The sequence below is a fragment of the Coregonus clupeaformis genome, chromosome 11 (genome assembly GCF_020615455.1).
Source record: "Coregonus clupeaformis isolate EN_2021a chromosome 11, ASM2061545v1, whole genome shotgun sequence".
NCBI classification, from domain to species: domain Eukaryota; kingdom Metazoa; phylum Chordata; class Actinopteri; order Salmoniformes; family Salmonidae; genus Coregonus; species Coregonus clupeaformis.
In genome coordinates, this window is record NC_059202.1 from 41,498,331 (window position 1) to 41,524,451 (window position 26,121).

Here is a 26,121-nt window from a genome sequence, read left to right on the forward strand (position 1 = left end):
GATATGTACTGTAGGTCTGTCCGGATAGTCGGTCTGGAAACACAACAAAATGTGGAATAAGTCAAGGGGTATGAACACTTTCTGAAGGCACTGTAGGTCTTTCTGGGTAGTCGGTCTGGATGGTTTCAATTACACAGGAGTAAATCCAGTCTGGTCCCACAGAGGTGCTTTGAGCATTTGCCAAACTGAATCCAATGTTCATCCAATAGACTCTATCGAAAGACTTGAATATGAATACACATTATCACTCAGTGCACTGCAATGGAAGACTGCCCAGAAAACCTGGAACATTCCCAGAACATTAGCTAAGATTCCCATTAAGTTCTAATTAGGATTTTATCTAACATTAGGATGATAACATCCCAAAAACATTCAGAGAATGTTTTAGATAAGATCAATTTATTAATCAAATATGTTTTAGATTAAATATCCTTGGAATGTTCTAATATTCACTCAAATGTTGTGTACAACATCTGTAACAACCACCACAGAACAATCCCCAAAAGTTTGTATGTTTGTGTAAAACATTCGTTAGGTCGCGGCAAATGTTCTCATAACACAAATACTGTCCAGTCGTGGAGATGATTATAGAATGCTTGTATAAACATTCACCTGATGTTACAAGAACGTTCCATTTTGTCTGTTCTTTAAAGGTTCCCAGAATGTTTCATTAGGTTGTGGTAACATTGTGGGGACATGACAAGAGATATGTTCCGAAAACGCAAAATATGCTCAGTTGTGATGGCATTCATACATTGTTTAAGTTAGTTTGCACAGGACATTCCCTTAATGTTGTAAGATTTTAATACGTTTTTATGACGTTCATAGCATATTTGTTTTAGGTTTAACATAATAGTCCATTGATGTTCACTCAATATACATTTTACCTTGTCTTGGAGGTCATGTTTCTTTCCAGATTTAATGGTAATTCGCATTTAAGGACTGTATTGTAGGTGATATGGAGACACATGGCATTTTAATTTAATTCATAGGACATTGGAACAGCATTTAATCATACAAGCACAACCATATGTTTTACACATCATATGTTCAAAATCTGCATATGATTTAATTCATAGGACATTTGAACAGCATTTAATCTTACAAACACAATCCTATCAGTTTTACATGTCATATGTTGACATTCTGCACATGTGGGGTTTGAAACTGCAATGTTTGGTTCCCAAGCCAGGTCTTTTATCCTCTGCGCCACCATGGATGCTCTCGTTCATTGACCACGGTTACATGCACACCAATATCCCGTTATTATTCTGGATACTCAAGTATTCTGTTTTTGAGTTGACACATATAAACATCATATCCCATTTACAATAACCCGAAAAAGCTTGTATCCCAGTTATGAGAAACCCGGATAAGATGCCTGGGATATGCTGATCTTAAGACGGGATACTGTGGCATGTCAACATCTTATCCCGTTTACTGATGTGTTTCGCGGTCTGCGCAGGCTCAGTTTCACATATCATGGGTGTTGTGTAATGATGTTTTCATCTGATTGTCAAACAAATCACTTAACAAAGTAGGCAATACCTGCGCAGTTTGATCTACCATAATAATTCCATAAACATTTATTTTGCTAATACACTGTACTGGACTGTATAACCTACTGGCTTAGGCTACGTTCACCCCTAATTTAGATACGTTTATGTTTATATTTTCCAACATTTGGTAGGCCATATTATAAATTCCGACATTTGGTAGGCCATTTGTTTGTTAACTATAGTTCGATACATGCAGCTTCTCTTCTGTCATAACTAGCACTACACAGCTGTTTCAAATAATCAAAGCTTGATGATGAGTTGGTTATTTTAATCAGCTGTGTACTGCTAGGGCAAAAACCAAAATGTGCACCCAGGGGGGGCCCCAGGACCGAGTTTCGGAAACCCTGTCCTAGAAGACTAAATAAAGTAGTGCATACCCGAATAATGTCTTACATCGATAGCACGAATGCATTAGTAATCTAGTTAACATAGGTAAAGTTGTCTGTTTCGTTTAGGGACCGGGGAGAAAACGCATTAACTCCAAAACAGTGGAAATATTGTTCCCATGCAAAATGTCCAAATGTGACTCGTTTCAGGAAACTAGGCGTATGTCGCGCATCACTACTTCACAGGAGCGCCATTTGAACTTAAACTTTTTTTTTTTATCAAAATGCATTTTTTTGCAGAAATGCCTTCTGGAACATGTGAACTTTCATTTAATAACAAACTTCTATGCCATCTGTAAATATGAATACAATTGTTAAATTATGAGCTTAGTTGGTTTAGCCCCAGAAAAAGACAGCAACCTTTCTGCTAGCCATGATTGGCTGAGATAATGAGTGGGCTGGACATGCCAAGAGATGAGTTCGGATTGGTCTGCCATGTAGTACGCTTCTGTCTATAATATGAGCTGGTCAGTATGTGTAGGTAATCCTTTCTAACGCGGCTTTTTTTAAAGATATCACGTAGTAGAACTGCATAAGTGTTGCTCTCCACTTTCTGGAGGAACGAGTTTTGAAATCAGTGGAATTAGAGTATGATAGCTAAGGAGATGGAGAAAATTCTGGCGTTTGATTGCAAATATGCAGACGGAGTCGAAAAGAGAATACACAGAAGGTTTTTGTATAAAACATCTGTCTCCGGATTACATCTTCAAACTAGGGGCAACCATGTCATCTGTGACAGAGAGGGAGAAGCGCCCATCCATTTATACAGGTAAGAGAGTCTAGCTAGCTACATTTTCAGATATTACACGTTTCTAATTTTGTCAGAAAGTCGTTTTCATTTCACATTAAAGTGTACTGTTAGCTAGCTAGCTAACGTTAGCGGGCTGGCTAGCTAGCTAATGTTACGTGTATGATCTGTGTAGTATTATTATTCGTATCTCAGAGCCATCTGCATTGCTAGTTATAGCCTAATGTTAGCTAGCTAACATTGAACCTGGTTGGTTAGCTGCCTGCAGATTCATGCAGGGTAGTAACGTTATGAGTTGGGATTATGGTTAATTGTTTAGCTAGCTAGCTACATATCTAAACAAAAGACTCCACTATGCAAGTAACTATTTCAATAGAATGTTTATGATGTCACTGCGACAAATGTCATAGCTGGTAAATTCTCTCTGGTTATCTACTCCAATTTCAGAGCACTCTCGTCTGAGTGTGCCAGAGCGCATAATAACTGAAGAATTTACGAATGCCAACACCCATTGAATATGGCCAGTGTCAGTAAACGTTGGCAAAAAAAGCGCAATAAAAATGTTGCCAGCAGCACAGTTGCAGTCACCAATGCTCTGGATAATATAAAAACAGCCTAACCAGCTCTGCTAGGGCGAGTTAAAATGGTCAGAATGAGCTGTTCTCTCAGTAGCTAGCTAGCCAACGTTAGCTTGGGCGCTTGACTGCTGTTGTTAGGTCAGAACGCTCGGATCAACCATTAGGTATCAATTAAATGTTTTATTTGTATTCTTTGATAAAATATTGAATTTGGCCTTTACTACTATAGCCTATAGAAACGCATTGAATAACACATTCATAAATGGCAAAAAATACTGTAAAAAAATAACTCATTAGGAATAAGGTTTTGAAGTATCTGTCCTATATCTAGGAGATATAAGAAAGCTCAGGAAATATTTAAGCCCTTATTTTTGTACTCTTTTGTACTGTTGGCACAAAACTACCTACATACTTCCATTCATTTGTATGGGTTACCTTCAGACGAGTCCTGTGACCCTTGTTGGGGTCGTAGAGCAAAACGGGGAACACCATCGTGTTTGCGAGAGTCTCCCCTTTCCACAGTGGGGTCATATTAGTTAGGCTAAACCGTTTGGACACTACACACGTTTTCGTGAGAAGACCGATTTTCAGAATGTCTCATGGTCTGACAAACACTGCTGTAACTCGGCCACCTGCCACCGCAGATGCGCAGTTAGTTTAAACTGACGGATTTTGACAGGGATTTTTTTATTAAGTTACTTAGATTGAGTCACGGTTGTGTCAATAGACTCTTAAGGATTAGGAATATTCTGTTTATTCATGGAAACAGGGATACTCGTGAGCGGGATATCAAAGGTGCTCAGAAACAGCTTATCCCGAATAAGACATTTACATTTACATTTACATTTAAGTCATTTAGCAGACGCTCTTATCCAGAGCGACTTACAGGAGCAATTAGGGTTAAGTGCCTTGCTCAAGGGCACATCGACAGATTTTTCACCTAGTCGGCTTGGGGATTAGAACCAGCGACCTTTCGGTTACTGGCACAACGCTCTTAACCACTAAGCTACCTTAAGCGGGATATCCGGAATACTGTGCACATGTGGTCAGTGTCTTTTTTCAGCATATAGCCATGGCAGTAGCCATGTATCCAGTAATCAGGAATTCCATGCTTCGTTTTTAGCCTTCTTAGACATAACAAACCCAGGGAAATACTGGTAACTGGGTTATTCAAAATCACTTCACCCATCCTCTTTATATGCTGCGCACTTCTGGGCCCCTATTTGCAAGGTATCGAAGACTATGAGTGCTGATCTAGGATCACTTTTGCTTTTCAGATCATGAGAAATAAGCCACGAGTCTCAAAGTAAGCGTCTCAAAGGACGTTTTTTAAAGTTGAACATTAAATACATTTTAACAAAAAAAAATTACAATGTTTTTTTTTTTTACAGTTAGTCTAAATTCTGCATTTCTGACTGGATTTATACATCTGGATTAAATAAAGACATCCTCTCTTTTAGAAGAGTATATCTGAACCTCAATTTTACTTTTTGTCCCCTAAGGAAACATGGTTACAGAATATGTGGGATTGAACCTGCAATCTTCAGAACTACAAGCAGATAATTAACCCTCTGTACCACCAGGGGATAGCTGTGGCCTTGTGGTTATGGTCAATCCAACCTGGTCTCTGAGCATTTAGTATTATTCTGTACGTAAATCCGAACACTCCATTTAGTATGAATCAAAATCAAAAGTATTTATAAGCAGATGTAACAAAGTGCTTATACAGAAACCCAGTCTAAAACCCCAAACAGCAAGCAATGCAGATGTAGAAGCACGGTGGCTAGGAAAAACTCCCTATGATATGTTACGTTTCGTATGGTATGTATTAATTTGTAGATGTCCAGCTTCCATTTCGTATGATATGTTACGAATTACAATTTGTATTATATGTTACGAATTTGCAAAACGTACAATATGTTACGAATTTGCTAAACGTATGATATGTTACGAATTCTAGCTAGGTAGCTATCGTTAGCTAGCTGGCTAACCTTATCTAGGCTAGGGGTTAGGGTTAAGGTTACGTTTAGGAGTTAGGTTAAAGAGTTAAGGTTAGGGGTTAGGGGAAGGGTTAGCTAACATGCTAAGTAGTTGCAAAGTAGCTAAAAAGTAGTAAGTAGTTGAGAAGCTGCTAATTAGCTAAAATGCTAAAGTTGTCCATGATGAGATTCAAACTCGCAACCTTTGGGTTGCTAGACGTTTGCATTATACGACCGACCAACCAACCACACTACTTTCATTTTTGTCTTAAGAAAGCATCCTACTATGTAACCATACCAAATGTAACACATCTTACTAATTTGAGTGTCCCGGATTTACTTTTACTATGTTACGTCTAGTCTATGAGACCAGGCTGGTCAATCAGGATACAGAACGCCATCCTCTTCATATGCTGTGTACTTGTAACACTGTATTTTATGATTTTCTTTCTTCATCACAAGTTGAAAGTCTTATGAAATATGATTTTAGTTGGATAGAGCTTCCTTTAAATAACATATTCATATGCTTCTTAAATACACACTCAGAACCTTTTCTCAATATTTCAAAATCACATTGTGAAGAAAGAAAATTATAAAATACAGTGTTACAAGTACACAGCATATGAAGAAGAACATTTTATTTTAAGTGTTCTGTGTTCTGTGTCCTGATTGACAATATTTGACTGAAAAACAACCACAAGGCCACAGAAGGTGAATGATCTAGCATGGAAACCAAACATTTCAGGTTGAAACCCCACATGTGCAGATTGTCAACATATATGAAGTGCTAAAACTATTGTTGTGTTTGTATGAATAAATGCATACGTCTCTATATCACCTACAATACAGTTCTCAAATGTGAATTGCCATTATATCAAGAGAGAAACGTTGATGTATTCCAATATGCTTTAAGGCAGGGGTATTCAACTCTTACCCTACAAGGTCCGGAGCCTGCTGGTTTTCTGCTCTACCTGGTAATGAATTGCACCCACCTGGAGTCCCAGGTCTTAATCAGTCCCTGATTAGAGGGCAACACTAAAAAAACGCAGTGGAATTGGCTTCGAGGTCCAGAGTTGAGTTTGATGGCATTAAGGAGCTACACATGTGCATACTGAGAATGTAGTGGTAATATTAGTTAAAACTTAAATATAACATTTTCGAAATGTTCTGAGGACCTCATAGACAAGGTAAAATGTATATTGTGTGAACATCAATGGACTATTATGTTAAACCTAAAACAAATATGCTATGAACGTCATAAAAACTGACTTATTTCAATCTTACAACGTTAAGGGAATGTCCTGTGCAACCTAACTTAAACATTGTATGAATGTCGTCAACTGAGTATATTTTGTGTTTTGGGAACCTATTTCTTGTAATTTACCCACACTGTTCCCACAGCCTAATTAAATGTTCTGGGAACCTTTAAAGAACTCAGAAAGGCTGTTCTGTCAACATTCTGGCAACATCAAAGGAATGTTTTGTGCACCCTGATACAAACATGATCTGAATGTCAGCACAACTGGACAGAACGTGCAACTTTTAAAGAACATGAAAAACGTGTTCTGGGAATGTTCTTGCGACATCAGGCAAAAAACTTTTGTACCATAATAACAAATATTGTAAATTTTAGTCATTTAGCAGACGCTCTTATCCAGAGCGACTTACGCTGCCTGCTAATTACAGTTGAAGTCGGATGTTTACATACACTTTGGTTGGAGTAATTAAAACTCGTTTTTCAACCACTCCACAATTTTCTTGTTAAAAAACTATAGTTTTGGCAAGTCAGTTAGGACATCTACTTTGTGCATGACGCAAGTAATTTTTCCAACAATTGTTTACAGACAGATTATTTCACTTATAGTTCACTGTATCACAATTCCAGTGGGTCAGAAGTTTACATACACTAAGTTGACTGTGCCTTTAAACAGCTTCCAGAAAATGATGTCATGGCTTTAGAAGCTTCTGATAGGCTAATTGACATCATTTGAGTCAATTGGAGGTGTACCTGTGGATGTATTTCAAGGCCTACCTTCAAACTCAGTGCTTCTTTGCTTGACATCATGGGAAAATCTAAAGAAATCAGCCAAGACCTCAGAAACATACATTTTGTGATGTACCCACATTATTCTCACCGGACTAATCTCATAACCTAATGAAACATTCTGGGAACCTTTTTAAAGAACAGATTAAATGTTTTCTAGGAATGTTCATGCAACATCAGGTGAACATTTATACAAACTTTCTATAGTCATCACCACGACTGGACAGTATTTGTGTTATGAGAACATTTGCCGCGACTTAACAAATGTTCTGGGAACCTTCACAAAACCAATTTTGGTTTGCTGGGTGATGTATATAAATAATATAATATGCCATTTAGCAGACGCTTTTATCCAAAGCGACTTAGTCATGATGACACAATACATGTCCCACCCACATGACATCATAGCTTATCAATGAGCAAGTGTGCAGTTGTGTGGGTGGAGCATCATTATATTTTGTGTTTTCCAATGAGCACTACAGAGTAGCTGGACTAGCTGTCACTTCCAAGGAGAAAAATATTGCGTCATTTCCGTCTCATAATTCAGTGAGGAGGAAGCAGGGAGGAATGTCGAGAACGTGGAGGATAATGTTGAGCACGCGTGGAGAGAGTTCAGAGTTCTGAAAAAAATAATTGAGGTCGCAGAGGATCATGTTGAAGAGCTGAGAGATATTTGAGAGCTCAGAGAAAAATGTTGTGTGCCCAGAAGGTGGAATTGAGTGCAATAAATTAAGTGTCGAGCAGGCATCTCCCTGCTCATGGTATACTTGCCTGCGCTCTCTTGAAATCCACCTACAGTGCATTCGGAAAGTATTCAGACCCCTTTACCTCTTCCACATTTTGTTATGTGATATGTATGCTTGCACGATATGATCTCTGTGTGCTCGCAAATCTACAATGACATGTTACTCAAATATGATTGGCAGCCTTATTGACCAATCATAGCACTGCTTTTTGTTATAATGCCATTGATTGGCTAGCTAAATGGAAGGCGGGACCCATACAACATGATGTTTACATCCCCTGGTTGGTACTTAGCCAGTAGCCACATTGCAACATGGCAGACTGGGAGTCCGTCGCTTCTTCTCAGGTAAGAAAGCTTGCTAGCTGGGAGCATGTCGCTTCTTCTCAGGTAAGAAAGCTTGCTAGCTAATTCGGCCTAATGCTATTACGTGTTTTTGATTCTCATTTATTTAAAGATCTGTAATGGTAGACTAAGTAATTCCAGTTTAGCTATAAACCTTTTTCTGATGTTATGTCATCACTCAATTATCAAGCTAATGTCGCCCATATAGATAATAATAATATGCCATTTAGCAGACGCTTTTATCCAAAGCGACTTACAGTCATGCGTGCATACATTTTTACGAATGGGTGGTCCCGGGGATCGAACCCACTACCTTGGCGTTACAAGCGCCGTGCTCTACCAGCTGAGCTACAGAGGACCACATATAGCTACTGTCACACATTGCATTCACTCTAGCTACTATCCAATCACTGGCATTTTAACAAGAAACAGTGCTATGATTGGTCAGTAAGGCTGGCAATCATATTTGAGTAACATGTCATTGTAGATTTTCGAGCAGACAGATATCACATCGCGCAAGCACAGGTGAATTTCGAGAGAGTGCAGGAAGATGCTGTTCTCGACACTTAATTTTTTGCGCTCAATTCCACTTTCTGGGCACGCAATATTTTTGTTTGAGCTCTTAACTCTCTCTCAGCTCCTCAACACGATCCTCTGCACCCTCAAGATTTTTTATTTCAACTCTCTCCACCAGCACGCAACATTATTTTCCACGTTCTTGACAAGCCCCCCTGCACCTTCGAATTGTGAGACGGAAATGATGCCATAGAAAACCACCTGCTGAGATCTTGAACAAAGATATGGCTGACCCCTGTGGTGTTGGTATCAGACAGAGCTGCTGTCCACACATTGCATAAGATGAAATATGAGGAGCTGGTTCCCATGCATGGTAGCCTAGATCTGGTAACAAAATTAATGAATGGTAGGAGATTATGGGCACAAAAACAGCTCTAAAATTGTGAGTTTGAACACACATTGGAACTATGTACATTTCCATCAAAGTGCATGATGGCTTCACATCATGAGAAAAATTGCTCCCAAATAGCAGTGATAACTCACAAATCTCTCACAAATCTTCACCTCAGGCCAGTCCGCCCTCTCAGACATAGTTTACTTCGCTTCCCCAGTCCACAGTATGCATGCCCAAGGCAGGCCAGTGTGGCTTTGAAGTGAACAAGAGGCCTTCTGTGTCTTATGTGGCGGAACACAGTAAAGTCACATCTATCTATTAGGGTTTTTCTTATAAAGCAAAGGAAAACAAAGAGGTGTGGGCCCGGTTTCTTGGAAGTGTGGATCAAATTACCTCTCAATTTGTTACTTCACCCATGGGAACAAGAGAGCAGGACCCATAGAGGCACATTTGAACTTGATTGGCGCCACACAGTAAAAAACTGAGTCTCGCAACGCACAGCAGGGCAGCACACCAGTGACATTCCAAGTAATTTGCCTATTCCTATTAGGGTTGCACGGTATACCAAAACTTCTGTACTTTTTTTCAATACTAGAACATGAAAAAGGGTTTGGTACTAGATTTCTTAAAAACTTTTGGTACTTGTGTCTCACGTCATATACGGATTGAGAGGATCGAGTCTGTCTAGTAATTTGTCTGAATATTCTCTAGGGGCAGTAGTAAGCTAGCCAGGCTACTGGCGCTTGCATCTGACACAGCGCAAGCCACGTTTGAGAAGCAAGCGAGAGGAGAGAGAAAATGCAGACAGCACGGCTTCTTCTAACGAAAACATCATTCCTCCACGCCCACAGCTTGTTGTCAAAACTAGCTCTAGAAGCGAACTATGAGAATGCAGTTTTTGGTACTTTTTCTCCCCAATTGGTAGTTAGTCTTGTCCCATTGCTGCAACTCCCGTACGGACTCGGGAGAGGCGAAGGTCGAGAGCCATGCATCTTCCGAAACACAACACTGCCAAGCCACACTGCTTCTTGACACAATGCTCGCTTAACCCGGAAGCCAGCCGCACCAATGTGTCAGAGAAAAAAACATACAACTGGCGACCAAAGTCAGCGTACGTGCGCCCGGCCCGCCACAAGGAGTCGCTAGACCACAATGGGACAGGGACATCCCGGCCGGCAAACCCTCCCCTAACCCGGACGACGCTGGGCCAATTGTGCGCCGCCTCATGGGTCTCCCGGTCACGGCCGGCTGCGACACGGATCGAACCCGGGACTGTAGTGATGCCTCTAAATCAAATAAAATCTAATTTTATTTGTCACATACACGTGTTTAGCAGATGTTATTGCGGGTGTAGCGAAATGCTTATGCTTCTAGCTCCGACAGTGCAGTAATATCTAACAAGTAATATATAACAATTTCACAACATATACCCAATACACAAAAATCTAGTAAGGAATGGAATTTAAGAATATATACATATATGGACAAGCAATGACAGAGCGGCATGGACTAAGACACAGTAGAATATTATAGAATAGAATACAGTATATACATATGAGATGAGTAGTGCAAGATATGTAAACATTATTAAAGTGACTAGTGTTCAATTTCTTAAAGTGGCCAGTGATTTCAATAGGCAGCAGCAGCCTCTAATGGGCTAGTGATGGCTATTTAACAGTCTGATGGCCTTGAGATAGAAGCTGTTTTTCATTCTCTTGGTCCCAGCTTTGATGCACCTGTACTGACCTCGCCTTCTGGATGATAGCGGGTTGAACAGGCAGTGGCTTGGGTGGTTGATGTCCTTGATTATCTTTTTGGCCTTCCTGTGACATCGGGTGCTGTAGATGTCTTGGAGGGCAGGTAGTTTGCCCCCGGTAATGCATTCGGCAGACCACACCACCCTCTGGAGAGCATTGCGGTTGTGGGCGGTGCAGTTGCCGTACCAGGCGGTGATACAGCCCGACAGGATGCTCTCAATTATGAATCTGTAAAAGTTTGTGAGGGTTTTAGGTGCCAAGCCAAATTTCTTCAGCCTCCTGAGGTTGAAGAGGCTCTGTTGCGCCTTCTTCACCACACTGTCTGCGTGGGTGGACCATTTCAGTTTGTCAGTGATGTGTACGCCAAGGAACTTGAAGCTTTCCACCTTCTCCACTGCGGTCCCGTCGATGTGGATAGGGGGGTGCACCCTCTGCTGTTTCCTGAAGTCCCGATCATGTCCTTTCTTTTGTTGACGTTGAGTGAGAGGTTATTTTCCTGGCACCACACTCCCAGAGCCCTCACATCCTCCCTGTAGGCGGTCTCGTCATTGTTGGTTATCAAGCCTACTACTGTTGTTTCGTCTGCAAGGAGAGGCCACAGTCTTGGTAGTGGGCCTCGTCAGTGGCACTGTGTTATCCTCAAAGCGGGCGAAGAAGCTGTTTTAGCTTTTCTGTAAGCGAGACGTCGGTGTTGGCGACGTGGCTGGTTTTCATTTTGTAGTCCGTGATTGTCTGTAGACCCTGCCATATACGTCTCGTGTCTGAGCGGTTGAATTGCGACTCCACTTTGTCTCTATACTGATGTTTTGCCAGTTTAATTGCCTTGCGGAGTAAGTAGCTACACTGTTTGTATTCTGCCGTCTTTCCAGTCACTTTGCCATGGTTAAATGGGGTGGTTCGCACGTTCAGTTTTGCGCGAATACTGCCATCTATCCACGGTTTCTGGTTAGGGTAGGTTTTAATAGTCACAGTGGGCACAACATCACTTATACACTTCCTGATAAACTTTGCAAGCTACCCGGAACATATCCCAGTCCGCGTGATCAAAACAATCTTGAAGCGTGGATTCCGATTAGTCAGACCAGCGTTGAATAGTCCTTAGCACGGGTGCTTCCTGTTTGAATTTCTGCCTATAGGAAGGGAGGAGCAAAATGGAGTCGTGGTCAGATTTGCCGAAAGGAGGGCAGGGGAGGGCCTTATAACCATCCCGGAAGTTCTAATAGCAATGGTCAAGGATTTTAGCAGCGCGAGTACAACAGTCAATATGTTTATAGAACTTCGGCAGCCTAGTCCTCAAATTTGCTTTATTAAAATCCCCGGCTACAATAAATGCAGCCTCGGGATATGTGGTTTCCAGTTTGCATAAAGTCCAGTGAAGTTCTTTAAGGGCCGTCGTGGTATCAGCTTGAGAGGGGATATACACGGCTGTGACTATAACTGAAGAAAATTATCTTGGGAGATAATACGGTCGGCATTTGATTGTGAGATACTCTAGGTTGGGTGAACAAAAGCACTTGAGTTCCTGTACGTTACTACAATTACACCATGAGTCGTTAATCATGAAACACACACCTCAGGTCTGTCATTTTTATCATAGGTACACTTTAACTGTGAGAGACGGAATCTAAAACAAAAATCCAGAAAATCACATTGTATTATTTTTAAGTAATTAACTTGCATTTTATTGCATGACATAAGTATTTGATCACCTACCAACCAGTAAGAATTCCGGCTCTCACAGACCTGTTAGTTTTTCTTTAAGAAGCTCTCCTGTTCTCCACTCATTACCTGTATTAACTGCACCTGTTTGAACTCGTTACCTGTATAAAAGACACCTGTCCACACTCAGTCAAACAGACTCCAACCTCTCCACAATGGCCAAGACCAGAGAGCTGTGTAAGGACATCAGGGATAAAATTGTAGACCTGCACAAGCCTGGGATGGGCTACAGGACAATAGGCAAGCAGCTTGGTGAGAAGGCAACAACTGTTGGCGCAATTATTAGAAAATGGAAGAAGTTCAAGATGACGGTCAATCACACTCGGTCTGGGGCTCCATGCAAGATATCACCTCGTGGGGCATCAATGATCATGAGGAAGGTGAGGGATCAGCCCAGAACTACACGGCAGGACCTGGTCAATGACCTGAAGAGAGCTGGGACCACAGTCTCAAAGAAAAACATTAGTAACACACCGCCGTCATGGATTAAAATCCTGCAGCGCACGCAAGGTCCCCCTGCTCAAGCCAGCGCATGTCCAGGCCTGTCTGAAGTTTGCCAATGACCATCTGGATGATCCAGAGGAGGAATGGGAGAAGGTCATGTGGTCTGATGAGACAAAAATAGATATTTTTGGTCTAAACTCCACTCGCCGTGTTTGGAGGAAGAAGAAGGATGAGTACAACCCCAAGAACACCATCCCAACCGTGAAGCATGGAGGTGGAAACATCATTCTTTGGGGATGCTTTTCTGCAAAGGGGACAGGACGACTGCACCCTATTGAGGGGAGGATGGATGGTTGGCCAACAACCTCCTTCCCTCAGTAAGAGCATTGAAGATGGGTCGTGGCTGGGTCTTCCAGCATGACAACGACCCGAAACATACAGCCTGGGCAACTAAGGAGTGGCTTTGCAAGAAGCATCTCAAGGTCCTGGAGTGGCCTAGCCAGTCTCCAGACCTGAACCCAATAGAACATCTTTGGAGGGAGCTGAAAGTCCGTATTGCCCAGCGACAGCCCCGAAACCTGAAGGATCTGGAGAAGGTCTGTATGGAGGAGTGGGCCAAAATCCCTGCTGCAGTGTGTGCAAACCTGGTCAAGACCTACAGGAAACGTATGATCTCTGTAATTGCAAACAAAGGTTTCTGTACCAAATATTAAGTTCTGCTTTTCTGATGTATCAAATACTTATGTCATGCAATAAAATGCAAATTAATTACTCAAAAATCATACAATGTGATTTTCCGGATTTTTGTTTTAGTTCCGTCTCTCACAGTTGAAGTGTACCTATGATAAAAATTACAGACCTCTACATGCTTTGTAAGTAGGAAAACCTGCAAAATCGGCAGTGTATCAAATACTTGTTCTCCCCACTGTAGTTTTTCTTTCCTTTTCTCTTTGGTTTGCCCTGGTTATCTTTGTGTATAATTAACTGTAGGCCTATACACACACATTGTTGCCAAAAGAATAATAATGATTAATTATCAGCGTAATAAGTAATTAACAGCACCTATATAGCTCTGTCCTAGATCTCCCTCAAACCAATTAACTGAAACTGGGCAGTTTGTTGCATACACACATGCACATCATGTGAACACTGGTTTTGACACGGCTATAATGTATGTGTTATAAAAAATAACAATAACAAACAGTACGTTACAATCAATAACGTTTTCCTTAAACTAATGGCCACCTTGGGCCTGCATACCTCTGACCAGGGATGGGATGTCAGGTGTGATGCTAGTGACAGCCAGCCTAAAGTCCTGGTGGACATCGCCTGTTACAGGCTTTTGCTTTTATTGTTACAAGCGTGCTGAAGGCCGTCTCAGACAGGTACGTAGTGCTGAATGGTAGAATAACCCTTGTAGCTGTGTGTTTGGCCAGTCTGGGTGCAACAGCGTGTCCTTTGACAATCCAAAACGTTTTGTATCCGTTCTCGTGGAAATAATTATTTGACACAAAATCGGCTTGTAGGTCAGCAAGCTGATCTTGACAGCTGAGTTATTCCACGTCCTCGAGACTGCAAATGTAAGGGTCCATCACCCACGATTACTTTGATAAGTATTCGTCAACATCGGCAAAACGGTGCCAGGTAAACTAAGACGCAGGCACAGTGCCACCAGACTGTTTTATCAGCAGTGGAAATTGTTGTAGCTCCCCTTTTGACAGTTTTCCAACTCTGTACTCCAGTTTCCGCACAAAGCGTCGAGAGCGTCTTTGCACTGCATGACGTTTGATTCAGGACCCTGCATCCGCTTGTTTGTCTCATTGTAGAGTGAATGTATCCGCTAGGTATGCCGTTTTGATCCAAAACATGTTGTTTATTCATAAAATAGTGATGCTCTGACTGCAGGAAAAACGAGCTGCTAGCTGAAACTGAATGAGTGCGGGTCATTGACATGATTACCACTTTTATGTTTCTCTGCCATTATTGTTATTTTTTAGATTGGCCTTGGCATTGCAAGCATATGATTTTTTATAACATTAGAAAAAGTATTAATTTTACAATTAAATTATAGTGGAACATTTTATGCACGTGTGACCTTAAAGCAAATGAGATCACGCGCCCCCCCTGTGAACTCTGGTGCCCCCAGGTTGGGAACCACTGTTCTAATTGATCATCACAGTGAGGTGAGTTTTAAAAGCATTATACGGTTTTGATGATGTGTTTGATGTGATTTTCGATTGCATTTGCACTGATGTCAGAGTGGTTGGAGCAGTGCTTAATTTGAGCTGGATCCTGCCAGAACAGGATCCGGCACCTCTCCGTTTTGGACTGTTTTGTTCCGGAACCTATTTGGCCAGATTCGGTACCTCTTGTGGCATAACTGTTTGCAATGTAAAAATTCAAATAAAAGCGATCAAAGTTAATTTGAGTTGCCTGTTTGTTAATTCTCCTGCCCCCACAAACAAATGTAATGTGAAAAAGTAGATTTACAGCCCGGGCCTAATATTCTAAGTTGATTTGGTTTGGGCCGGCCCGGGTTTATGGTTTGTGCAACATTGTAACCTATGTTTGAGACCATCGCGTGGCTGTGGGAGAAGCGTGCCAGTATCTCTCACATAACTAGAATGAGATTCACTTTCTATGATCTCTCTCCCTCTCTGCTCTGATAGACATGAGCCTGCAACTCTCATCTCTCCAACGCTGCACTTCTTCATCTATTTCCTTATAGAATCATAGCCGTGCGAAGGGTTCTGGAGGAACTGCATCACCCCTGATGAATTGAAATATATTTGCCAGAGTTATAGAATTACTGCTGTCTGTTCAGAAATAAATTAAATCATTCAGAATAGCCTGCTACACCATGAGAAGGCCTATCATTTAGCCACAGAGGATCAATATCTTCTTTTTAAAAACAGCCTAGCTGTGGATTTTAGCCCAATAACAAGGAATAGCCTACAGTGGGGAACGCGCGGCAGATCTGTCAGTGAAAAAACAGCACGTAGACAAAACAGGCCTTTCGCAATATTTCAAATACAATCGGGGGAAACACAGGTTGGAAAGCAATGTCTCCTGCTGAAAAGAGAAGACTCTATCCTGTAGGCTACCAAAATATTTGATCAACTTGTAAATATGGTTTTACTGATGAGAGAGAGAGATATGCTTTTGGTACGAGCGCATCGACAATCACCAGCGAGTGAGCTGCGCATCATTGGGTGAGTCAGTGAAACTGGAAAGCATTTATAGGACTATAATTTCTCCCTCATAATGTAGCAGACAATATGTGTCTCCACACACCTAGGCCTAGGCTATTGATGGATTCAAGACAAGGTCTTTTTTATTGATCTCAGATTCCCAGTTTGCCAGTGTCAAAGTAGCCTGCCATTTCGATCATTTCTGCAGTATTAAAAAAGATTATGCTAAAGTCTCCAGTCATGTAAAATGACATAGAATTGCATGAAATGTGTTTATAAAAGGCAAAACATGTCCCCATGTGTGCAACTTCTGTAAAGTGCCCTTACTCTTCTGTTCTATGCCACTACGTAAATGTGATGATATGCAATGCTTTCCTTATTTACAAATTAAGCACTGGGTTAGTGACAATAGAGCGCTGAGTACCAGGCCATTAGGACTTGATGGCCGCTAGTGAGTTGGCTACTACTAAAGCATGTCCAGAGTGCATAAAAGGAGATTACCGTGACTCAACGGTCAACGTGGAACTTTACTGCGGTCATGACTCGTGACTGCCGGTGTGGCGGTAATACGGTCACTGCAACAGCCCTGCTCTCCATTGCTATTCAATGCAGATCCCGCCTTCATTTCGCTTTGATCAACCTTTTTTGCTTCGTTGTGTGAATCTGGGCCAGCGATAGGCTACTTTGTTTTATAGAGGAGCTCCGGCCCAAATCAAGCACTGGTTATTGTGTGATAACACAGTTCCACTACTTCCAAAAAGTAATCTTTTGAACACAACTCTTAATGTGCATGTCGTTCGACCAGTTCGATCTGTTGAACACTTTTTTTTTTGTCGGTTTCCCTTGTCTCTGTATACAACACTTGTTTGCAATCAAGGACCAACATCTGATCAAACACATCTAAAACTAGGAGGACCAAGGAACTCTTCATACAATTAAAATGCCTTTATTGTAGTGGCATGTTCAATAGAACCAAATCCTTGAAACTCAGACACATTTCGGCATGTTTTGTCTAGCATTCGTCAGGGAGTGATACCATGACCATCACAATCGACATTCTGAGGTATTATTAAATTAAACGGGACAGACGTGTAAAGATTCCTGTAACTAAGTCCCAGGGCAAGAATGGGTGGTTCTCTTTGAAAATGTCTCATTGCTGAAGGTGCATACACAGACTAACAGTATTCCACTTTGCTTCTCTAGTCTGTCGTCAGTGTCAGTCTTTAATTCCCCCTTTATTATCCCAAAGTGGAAATAAACAAGAACAAGCCGGGCACGTGAGACAGTAAAAGTTTATTGGGTTCACATTCCACACTCGGCATGTACACTCTAGCTATAGGAATGTTATTATCAAAGCCAGAGAGGAGCTGAAAATGATGTTGCAGCCAGCATACTCAGTCCCTTTTCTTCTAACAAGAACTCTGCGGTACAGTGACTGTGTCGCTTTAAGGCAGACAAAGCAAACCTTTTACACATAAATTGCTCTCTGAGATGTGAGTTAGCCTGCCTTTAGAAGTTAGCTGAGGTTGCCTTGGACAAGTGCTGCTAACAATTCATTGTTTCCTACAGTACAATGGAAAAATAAAGTGGAAGAGAGAATTATGTGCAGGAGTGTTTAGTCATCTCTGTTGATCTCACCCTCCTCATAGTGATGGTGTGTGTGTGTATGCGTGTGTGTGAGGGTTCTGTTACTGGCGAGCCGACAGATGGAAGGGGTGTGTGTGTTTGCGTGTGTGAATATCTGACCAGTTCACTGCTGCGCTTGGCACGATGTCAGTCCAACACCCAACACCCTCGCCCTTCCCAACCCTTTGACCTCCACTGTCGGCCATCTGCTGTGTACGGGTCACAATCCACATTTGGCAACTGAACAGGCTTGACTAGTCTGGCTGGCTGTCCGCTCCATAGATATTAAAACCAGGTCAGACTACTTCAAAGACAGTAGTGATGCGGTGAACAGGCAGATCTTTTGATTCACAGTCGGAATGATGCCACCCTTGTTTAGCAGCAGACTTGGTACTTGTGACACAGTGTCACAATTAATAAATGATCAGGTCACTGGGTCGATCCATGTGAGAAGTTATTGCATAGTCATTGTATGGCAGGGCACAGTTACTGCATGGCTGCAGGTGTAACCTATGGGCCATGCTTCAATGGGCTGAGGCTGGATGGATAGAGATGTACTGTAGCTTGATAAATTTCGCCATGGGCTAAAACATGCAGAAATAATTAATTTGTTTTGCCTGATAGACAACCAGAAGACCTAAACTCAGCAAAAAAAGAAAGACCCTGTCTTTCAAAGATAATTCGTAAAAATCCAAATAACTTCACAGGTCTTAATTGTAAAGGGTTTAAACACTGTTTCCCATGCTTGTTCAATGAACCATAAACAAATAATGAACCTGCACCTGTGGAATGGTCGTTAAGACACTAACAGCTTACAGACGGTAGGCAAATAAGGTCACAGTTATGAAAACTTAGGACACTAAGGAGGCCTTTCTACTGACTGAACAACACCAAAAGAAAGATGCCCAGGGTCCCTGCTCATCTGCGTGAATGTGCCTTAGGCATGCTGCAAGGAGGCATAAGGACTGCAGATGTGGCCAGGGCAATAAATTGCAATGTCTGTACTGTGAGACGCCTAAGACAGCGCTACAGGGAGATAGAATGGACAGCTGATCGTCCTCGCAGTGGCAGACCACGTGTAACAACACCTGTACAGGATCGGTACATCCGAACATCACACCTGCGGGACAGGTACAGGATGGCAAACAACAACTGCCCGAGTTACACCAGGAACGCACAATCCCTCCATCAGTGCTCAGACTGTCTGCAATAGGCTGAGAGAGGCTGGACTTAGGGCTTGTAAGCCTGTTGTAAGGCAGGTCCTCACCAGACATCACCGGCAACAACGTCCCCTATGGGCACAAACCCACCATTGCTGGACCAGACAGGACTGGCAAAAAGTGCTCTTCACTGACGAGTCGGGGTTTTGTCTCACCAGGGGTGATGGTCGGATTTGCGTTTATCTTCGAAGGAATGAGCATTACACGGAGGCCTGTACTCTGGAGCGGGATTGATTTGGAGGTGGAGGTCCGTCATGGTCTGGGGCGGTGTGTCACGGCGTCATCAGACTGAGCTTGTTGTCATTGCAGGCAAACTCAACGCTGTGCGTTACAGGGAAGACATCCTCCTCCCTCATTTTGTACCCTTCCTGCAGGCTCATCCTGACATGACCCTCCAGCATGACAATGCCACCAGCCATACTACTTGTTCTGTGCGTGATTTCCTGCAAGACAGGAATGTCAGTGTTCTGCCATGGCCAGCGAAGAGCCCGGATCTCAATCCCATTGAGCACGTCTGGGACCTGTTGGATCGGAGGGTGAGGGCTAGGGCCATTCCCCCCAGAAATGTCAGGGAACTTGCAGGTGCCTTGGTGGAAGAGTGGGGTAACATCTCACAGCAAGAACTGGCAAATCTGGTGCAGTCCATGAGGAGGTGATGCACTGCAGTACTTAATGCAGCTGGTGGCCACACCAGATACTGACTGTTACTTTTGATTTTGACCCCGCCTTTGTTCAGGGACACATTATTACATTTCTGTTAGTCACATGTCTGTGGAACTTGTTCAGTTTATGTCTCAGATGTTGAATCTTGTTATGTTCATATAAATATTTACACATGTTAAGTTTGCTGAAAATAAACGCAGTTGACAGTGAGAGGACGTTTCTTTTTTTGCTGAGTTTAGTTCTGGCCTGCCTAAAATTTGGTAGGTTTGTCCTAAAACCAGAACGCTAAGACTGTGCTGAAATCAGGTTTCTCAGTATGCTCTGTGTTCATTGAAAGGTGTGTAACTAGGGTGTGGACATTTCATCACCCACACACTTACATAAATACACACAAACACAAGCACTTTGCAGCAACGTGTTTGGGGAAATGTAACTTTTTATGGACCGGAACTAAACTGTATACGGTACACATACACACATTCACATACACACACACACACACACACACACACACACACACACACACACACACACACACACACACACACACACACACACCTGTTACAGGGACGGATATCTCCTCTCAGATTACATGGTCAGGTCAAAGAGATTGCAGATTGCAGTGTGAGCAGCACTTCAGAATTCCTGCTCATCTCTGGCAGATCTCAAACTGTGCAGTGACACCACAGTGACAATGCAGGACCCTTTGACTTTTTCCACATTTTGTTAAATTACAGCCTTCTCTGCAGATCCTCTCAAGCTCTGTCAGGTTGGATGGGGAGCATCGCTGCCCAGCTATTTTCAGGTCTCTGCAGAGATGTTCGATCAAGTTCAAGTCCGGGCTCTGGTTGGGCCACTCAAGGACATTCAGAGACTTGTCCCGAAGCCACTCCTGCGTTGTCTTGGCTGTGTGCTTAGGGTCATTGTCCTGTTGGAAGGTGAACCTTCGCTCTTTTCTGAGGTCCTGAGTACTCTGGAGCAGGTTTTCATCAAGGATCTCTCTGTACTTTACTCCGTTCATCTTTCCCTCAATCTTGACTAGTCTCCCAGTCCCTGCCGCTGAAAAACATCCCCACAGCATGATGCTGCCACCACAATGCTTCACCGTAGGGATGGTGCCAGGTTTCCTCCAGACGTGACGCTTGGCATTCAGGCCAAATAGTTCAATCTTGGTTTCTTCAGACCAGAGAACCTTTAGGTGCATTTTGACAAACTCCAAGCGGGCTGTCATGTGCCTTTTACTGAGGAGTGGCTTCCGCCTGGCCACTCTACCATAAAGGCCTGATTGGTGGAGTGCTGCAGAGATGGTTGTCCTTCTGGAAGGTTCTCCTATCTCCACAGAGGAAATCTGAAGCTCTGTCAGAGTGACCATCGGGTTCTTAATCACCTCCCTGACCATGGCCCTTCTCCCCCGATTGCTCAGTTTTGCCAGGCGGCCAGCTCTTGGAAGAGTCTTGGTGGTTCCAAACTTCTTCCATTTTAGAATGATGGAGGCCACTGTGTTATTGGGGACCTTCAATGCTGCAGAAATGTTTTGGGACCCTTCCCCAGATCTGTGCCTCGACACAATTCTGTCTCGGAGCTCTACAGAGAATTCCTTCGACCTCATGGCTTTGTTTTTCCTCTGATGTGCACTGTCAACTGTGGGACCTTATATAGACAGGTGTGTGCCTTTCCAAATCATGTCTAATCAATTGAATTTACCACAGGTGGTCTCCAATTTAAGTTGTAAATACATCTCAAGGATGATCAATGGAAACAGGATGCACCTGAGCTCAATTTGGAGTCTCATAGCAAAGGGTCTGAATACTTATGTAAAAAGGTATTTCAGTTTTTAATTTTGAATGAATTAGCAAACATTTCAAAAAATCAGTTTTTGCTTTGTCATTATGGGGTATTGTGTGTAGATTGATAAGGAAAACATGTAATTTCATCCATTTTAGAATAAGGCTGTAACGTAACAAAACGTGGAAAAAGTCAAGGGGTCTGAATACTTTCGGAATGCACTGTAGTAACCTAACATATCAGGTGTAAAAGAAACGCCTGAAACTAGATCCCCTACATATTCTTTCCATTTCCCCAGAAAACCGGAACATCCGGTTGTTGGGGACTCGGCAGAGGCTATACAGGTTGTAACACCTCTTATGTATCGTAGCTAGCTAACCGCCAACTCTCTCTCTCTCCTCAGGTGCGTTCGCCAAGGTCAAAGAGAGTCAGCGGATGAGCGACGAAGGAAAGATGGACCAGGACGAGGCGGACGGAGTGCGTAAACGCTGCCGGACAGTGGGATTCGCCCTGCAGGCCGAGATGAACCACTTCCACCAGCGCCGCGAGGTTGACTTCAAGGAGATGATGCAGGCCTACCTCAAACAGCAGATCGCCTTCTACCTGCGTGTGGGCCAACAGCTGGAGCGTACCCTGCACATGTATGACAACCTGTAGAGGCTGGGCCTGTCATCAGTCCAGACCATATCCTTTTGATCCAAAATGTCTGCCCAGTTCAACAGGGCCTCCTCACGGGTTGCCAAAAAGCCTTGTGGAAACAGAGACATGGCTGTAGCTGGGAAAGTGTATCTCTTTCTTCTCTTTCTTCAAGGTGGACCATGATAGTCACACAAACCCTGGCTTGAAAGACGAGAGGGTTTGATGAGGTTGCTGCCTTAGAAAGATGACTTTCTGCTTATTTTGGCCTGAATAGACTCCGACAGAAAGAGGGGATGTACTTGAAGAGGATGCGGAAGCCAGTTTGTGCACTTCACATAATAGTCACTTTCCATGTTGGGTTTCAAAGTCGAAATTGTTGGTTTCAAGGGACTTACACCATTGTATTTTTCATTAATCCACCAATTTTGCTGTTATGACCAAAATGTTTCTTTTTTTGTATACATTAAATCACGAGGCATTTAAGAATTATTTGTAGAGGGTCAAAGATAGGCATGTGTAGCCTTAATGCTTGGACAATTCCGAGTAGACGGTAGAAACTGAACTCCTTTAGTGTAATGTATGTTAGCCATGAATAAGGGCTCGACTGCTCAGGTGTTCAGTGCAAACATGTTACCTTAATGTTTTTTCTTGAGTTAGCTCTCCATACAAGCAAAGTTCCAAGAGGCAGAAGCTGCACTACATAGCTTAAGATAATTCACATAATGTAATTCAATCACTGTTTATTTTTCCTGTGGTCCCTGTACGTGCCTTAAGGAGCCAAGCATTTTAGTGTGATTTACTAAACAAATGTCTTCACCTGCCTCTGTTTTCCATTTGAGGAGAAACAGGCCCTTGGACTCAGTAGTTGAGTTTGCACAGGGGCTTTGTGCCCGTTGACCATGGTGTTGAGTGTGTGCGTGCATGTGATTGTGATTTGCTGGGTTATTGATAGATTCCTTGTTCTTTCTGTTGCAAAAAAACATTTGCCCCGCAGTCTTGAAGTTGGAAGTACTTAATGTTACAGTAAGAGGTACTGCATGTTGGTTCCAACCTTAAAAGTAACAACAGGAAATACCTTTCTCTGGATAAGGACATGTCTGTACTCAGCCAGAAACTCTAAATGGGAAGATGGGAAACTCCTTTCATACATGGATGTATCTACATGAATTTGTATTTAGCTGAGCCAGCTAGCTAGCTATATTTCGACTAGCTAGCAATTGCTGTGAAGTCGACAAAATTATTTGAAACAACAATTGAGGTAGCTACAGTATGTCATCTAACTCAACACTTAACTACTACAAACTCATTTAAATTACATTAAATAAATGTTAACTTACTTGTTTTTTGCTGTCCAGTGGCAGCACAAGTGGGGCATTTGATTTGCGAACTCATCACATGATCAGCGTCTCATCAGCAATACAAAAAAAGTACTTCCGGGTCCCCCAAGTAATAATAGAAAAGTGTCAATAACCGTTCATGATATATGAAAAATAATTGTCTAAACATTAACAATGATTACTATTTGTTCATATTTAAGTGACATTTGCATTACATTTGGGTTTTAAAATATGTTCAAAGGTCAAATAAATGCCCCCAATGCGAATCACTGTATTTGGAATACATATTGGCTTAGAGCAAGAACTATTCTGGGTGCCACAGTAAAAGTATTGTAGGGAATACTCAGTAGGGTCTGTAGAATGTACAGTTGAAGTCGGAAGATTACATACACTTAGGTTGGAGTCATTAAAACTCGTTTTTCAACCACTCCACAAATTTCTTTTTAACAAACTATAGTTTTGGCAAGTCGGTTAGGACATCTACTTTGTGCATGACACAAGTAATTTTTCCAAGAATTGTTTACAGTCAGATTATTTCACTTATAGTTCACTGTATCACAATTCCAGTGGGTCAGAAGTTTTACGTACACTAAGTTGACTGTGCCTCTAAACAGCTTGGAAAATTCCAGAAAATGATGTCATGGCTTTAGAAGCTTCTGATAGGCTAATTGACATCATTTGAGTCAAATGGAGGTGTACCTGTGGATGTATTTCAAGGCCTATCTTCAAACTCAGTGCCTCTTTGCTTGACATCATGGGAAAATCAAAAGAAATCATTCAAGACTTCAGAAAAATTATTGTAGACCTCCACAAGTCTGGTTCATCCTTGGGAGAAATTTCCGAACGCCTGAAGGTACCACGTTCATCTGTACAAACAATAGTACGCAAGTATAAACACCATGGGACCATGCAGCCGTGTCTCCTAGAGATGAACGTACTTTGGTTCGAAAAGTGCAAATCAATCCCAGAACAGCAAAGGACCTTGTGAAGATGCTGGAGGAAACAGGTACAAAAGTATCTATATCCACAGTAAAACAAGTCCTATATCGACATAACCTGAAAGACCGCTCAGCAAGGAAGAAGCCTCTGCTCCAAAACCGCCATAAAAAAGCCAGACTAAGGTTTGCAATTGCACATGGGGACAAAGATCATACTTTTTGGAGAAATGTCCTCTGGTCTGATGAAACAAAAATAGAACTGTTTGGACATAATGACCATTGTTATGTTTTGAGGAAAAAGGGGGTCGCTTGCAAGCCGAAGAACACCATCCCAACCGTGAAGCCTCCTGAGTGGCGCAGTGGTCTAAGGCACTGCATCGCAGTGCTAACTGTGCCACTAGAGATCCTGGTTCGAATCCAGGCTCTGTCGCAGCCGGCCGTGACCGGGAGACTCATGGGCGGCGCACAATTGGCCCAGCGTCGTCCAGGGTAGGGGAGGGAATGGCCGGCAGGGATGTAGCTCAGTTGATAGAGCATGGCGTTTGCAACGCCAGGGTTGTGGGTTCGATTCCCACGGGGGGCTAATATAAAAAATAATTAAATGTATTCACTAACTGTAAGTCGCTCTGGATAAGAGCGTCTGCTAAATGACTAAAATGTAAATGTAAATGTAAGCATGGGGTTGGCAGCATCATGCTGTGGGGGTGCTTTGCTGCAGTAGGGACTGGTGCACTTCACAAAATAGATGGCATCATGAGGAAGGAAAATTATGTGGATATATTGAAGCAACATCTCAAGACATCAGTCAGGAAGTTAAAGCTTGGTCACAAATGGTCTTCCAAATGGACAATGACCCCAAGCATACTTCCAAAGTTGTGGCAAAATGGCTTAAGGACAACAAAGTCAAGGTATTGGAGTGGCCATCACAGAGCCCTGACCTCAATCCTATAGAGCATTTGTGGGCAGAACTGAAAAAGTGTGTGTGAGCAAGGAGGCCTACAAACCTGACTCAGTTACACCAGCTCTGTCAGGAGGAATGGGCCAAAATTTACCCAACTTATTATGGGAAGCTTTTGGAGCTCCTAAAACGTTTGACCCAAGTTAAACAATTTAAAGGCAATGCTACCAAATAATAATTGAGTGCATGTAAACTTTGACACACTGGGAATGTGATGAAAGAAATAAAAGCAAAAATAAATAATTTGCATTCTTTAAATAAATTGGTGATCCTAACTGACCTAAGACAGGGAATTTTTACTAGGATTAAATTTCAGGAATTGTGAAAAACTGAGTTTAAATGTATTTGGCTAAGATGTATGTAAACTTCGGACTTCAACTCTATATATGGTGTCATTTCATGGGGCTCTGAATAATACGGAGTGTTGCTGGCCTTGTACTCCACCCATTCCATTGGCTGCCTAAAGACATCACATGTATAGGTAAAAGTCAGTAAATTAGAATATTTTGAAAAACTTGATTTATTTCAGTAATTGCATTCAAAAGGTGTAACT

General features: G+C 42.3%; 1 protein-coding gene across 1 annotated transcript in view; it reads left to right on the forward strand.

Moving 5' to 3' along the window:
- The window catches only part of LOC121555295 (sorting nexin-33-like), a 34,224-nt gene extending 11,073 nt beyond the window's left edge, over window positions 1–23,151 (forward strand). Inside the window, exon 3 of the mRNA XM_041869116.2 lies at window positions 22,100–23,151. Coding sequence (XP_041725050.1) covers window positions 22,100–22,353 — 254 coding nt within the window. The 3' untranslated portion in view covers window positions 22,354–23,151. The remainder of the gene's footprint in view (window positions 1–22,099) is intronic.
- The last annotated feature ends 2,970 nt before the right edge of the window (window positions 23,152–26,121 follow it).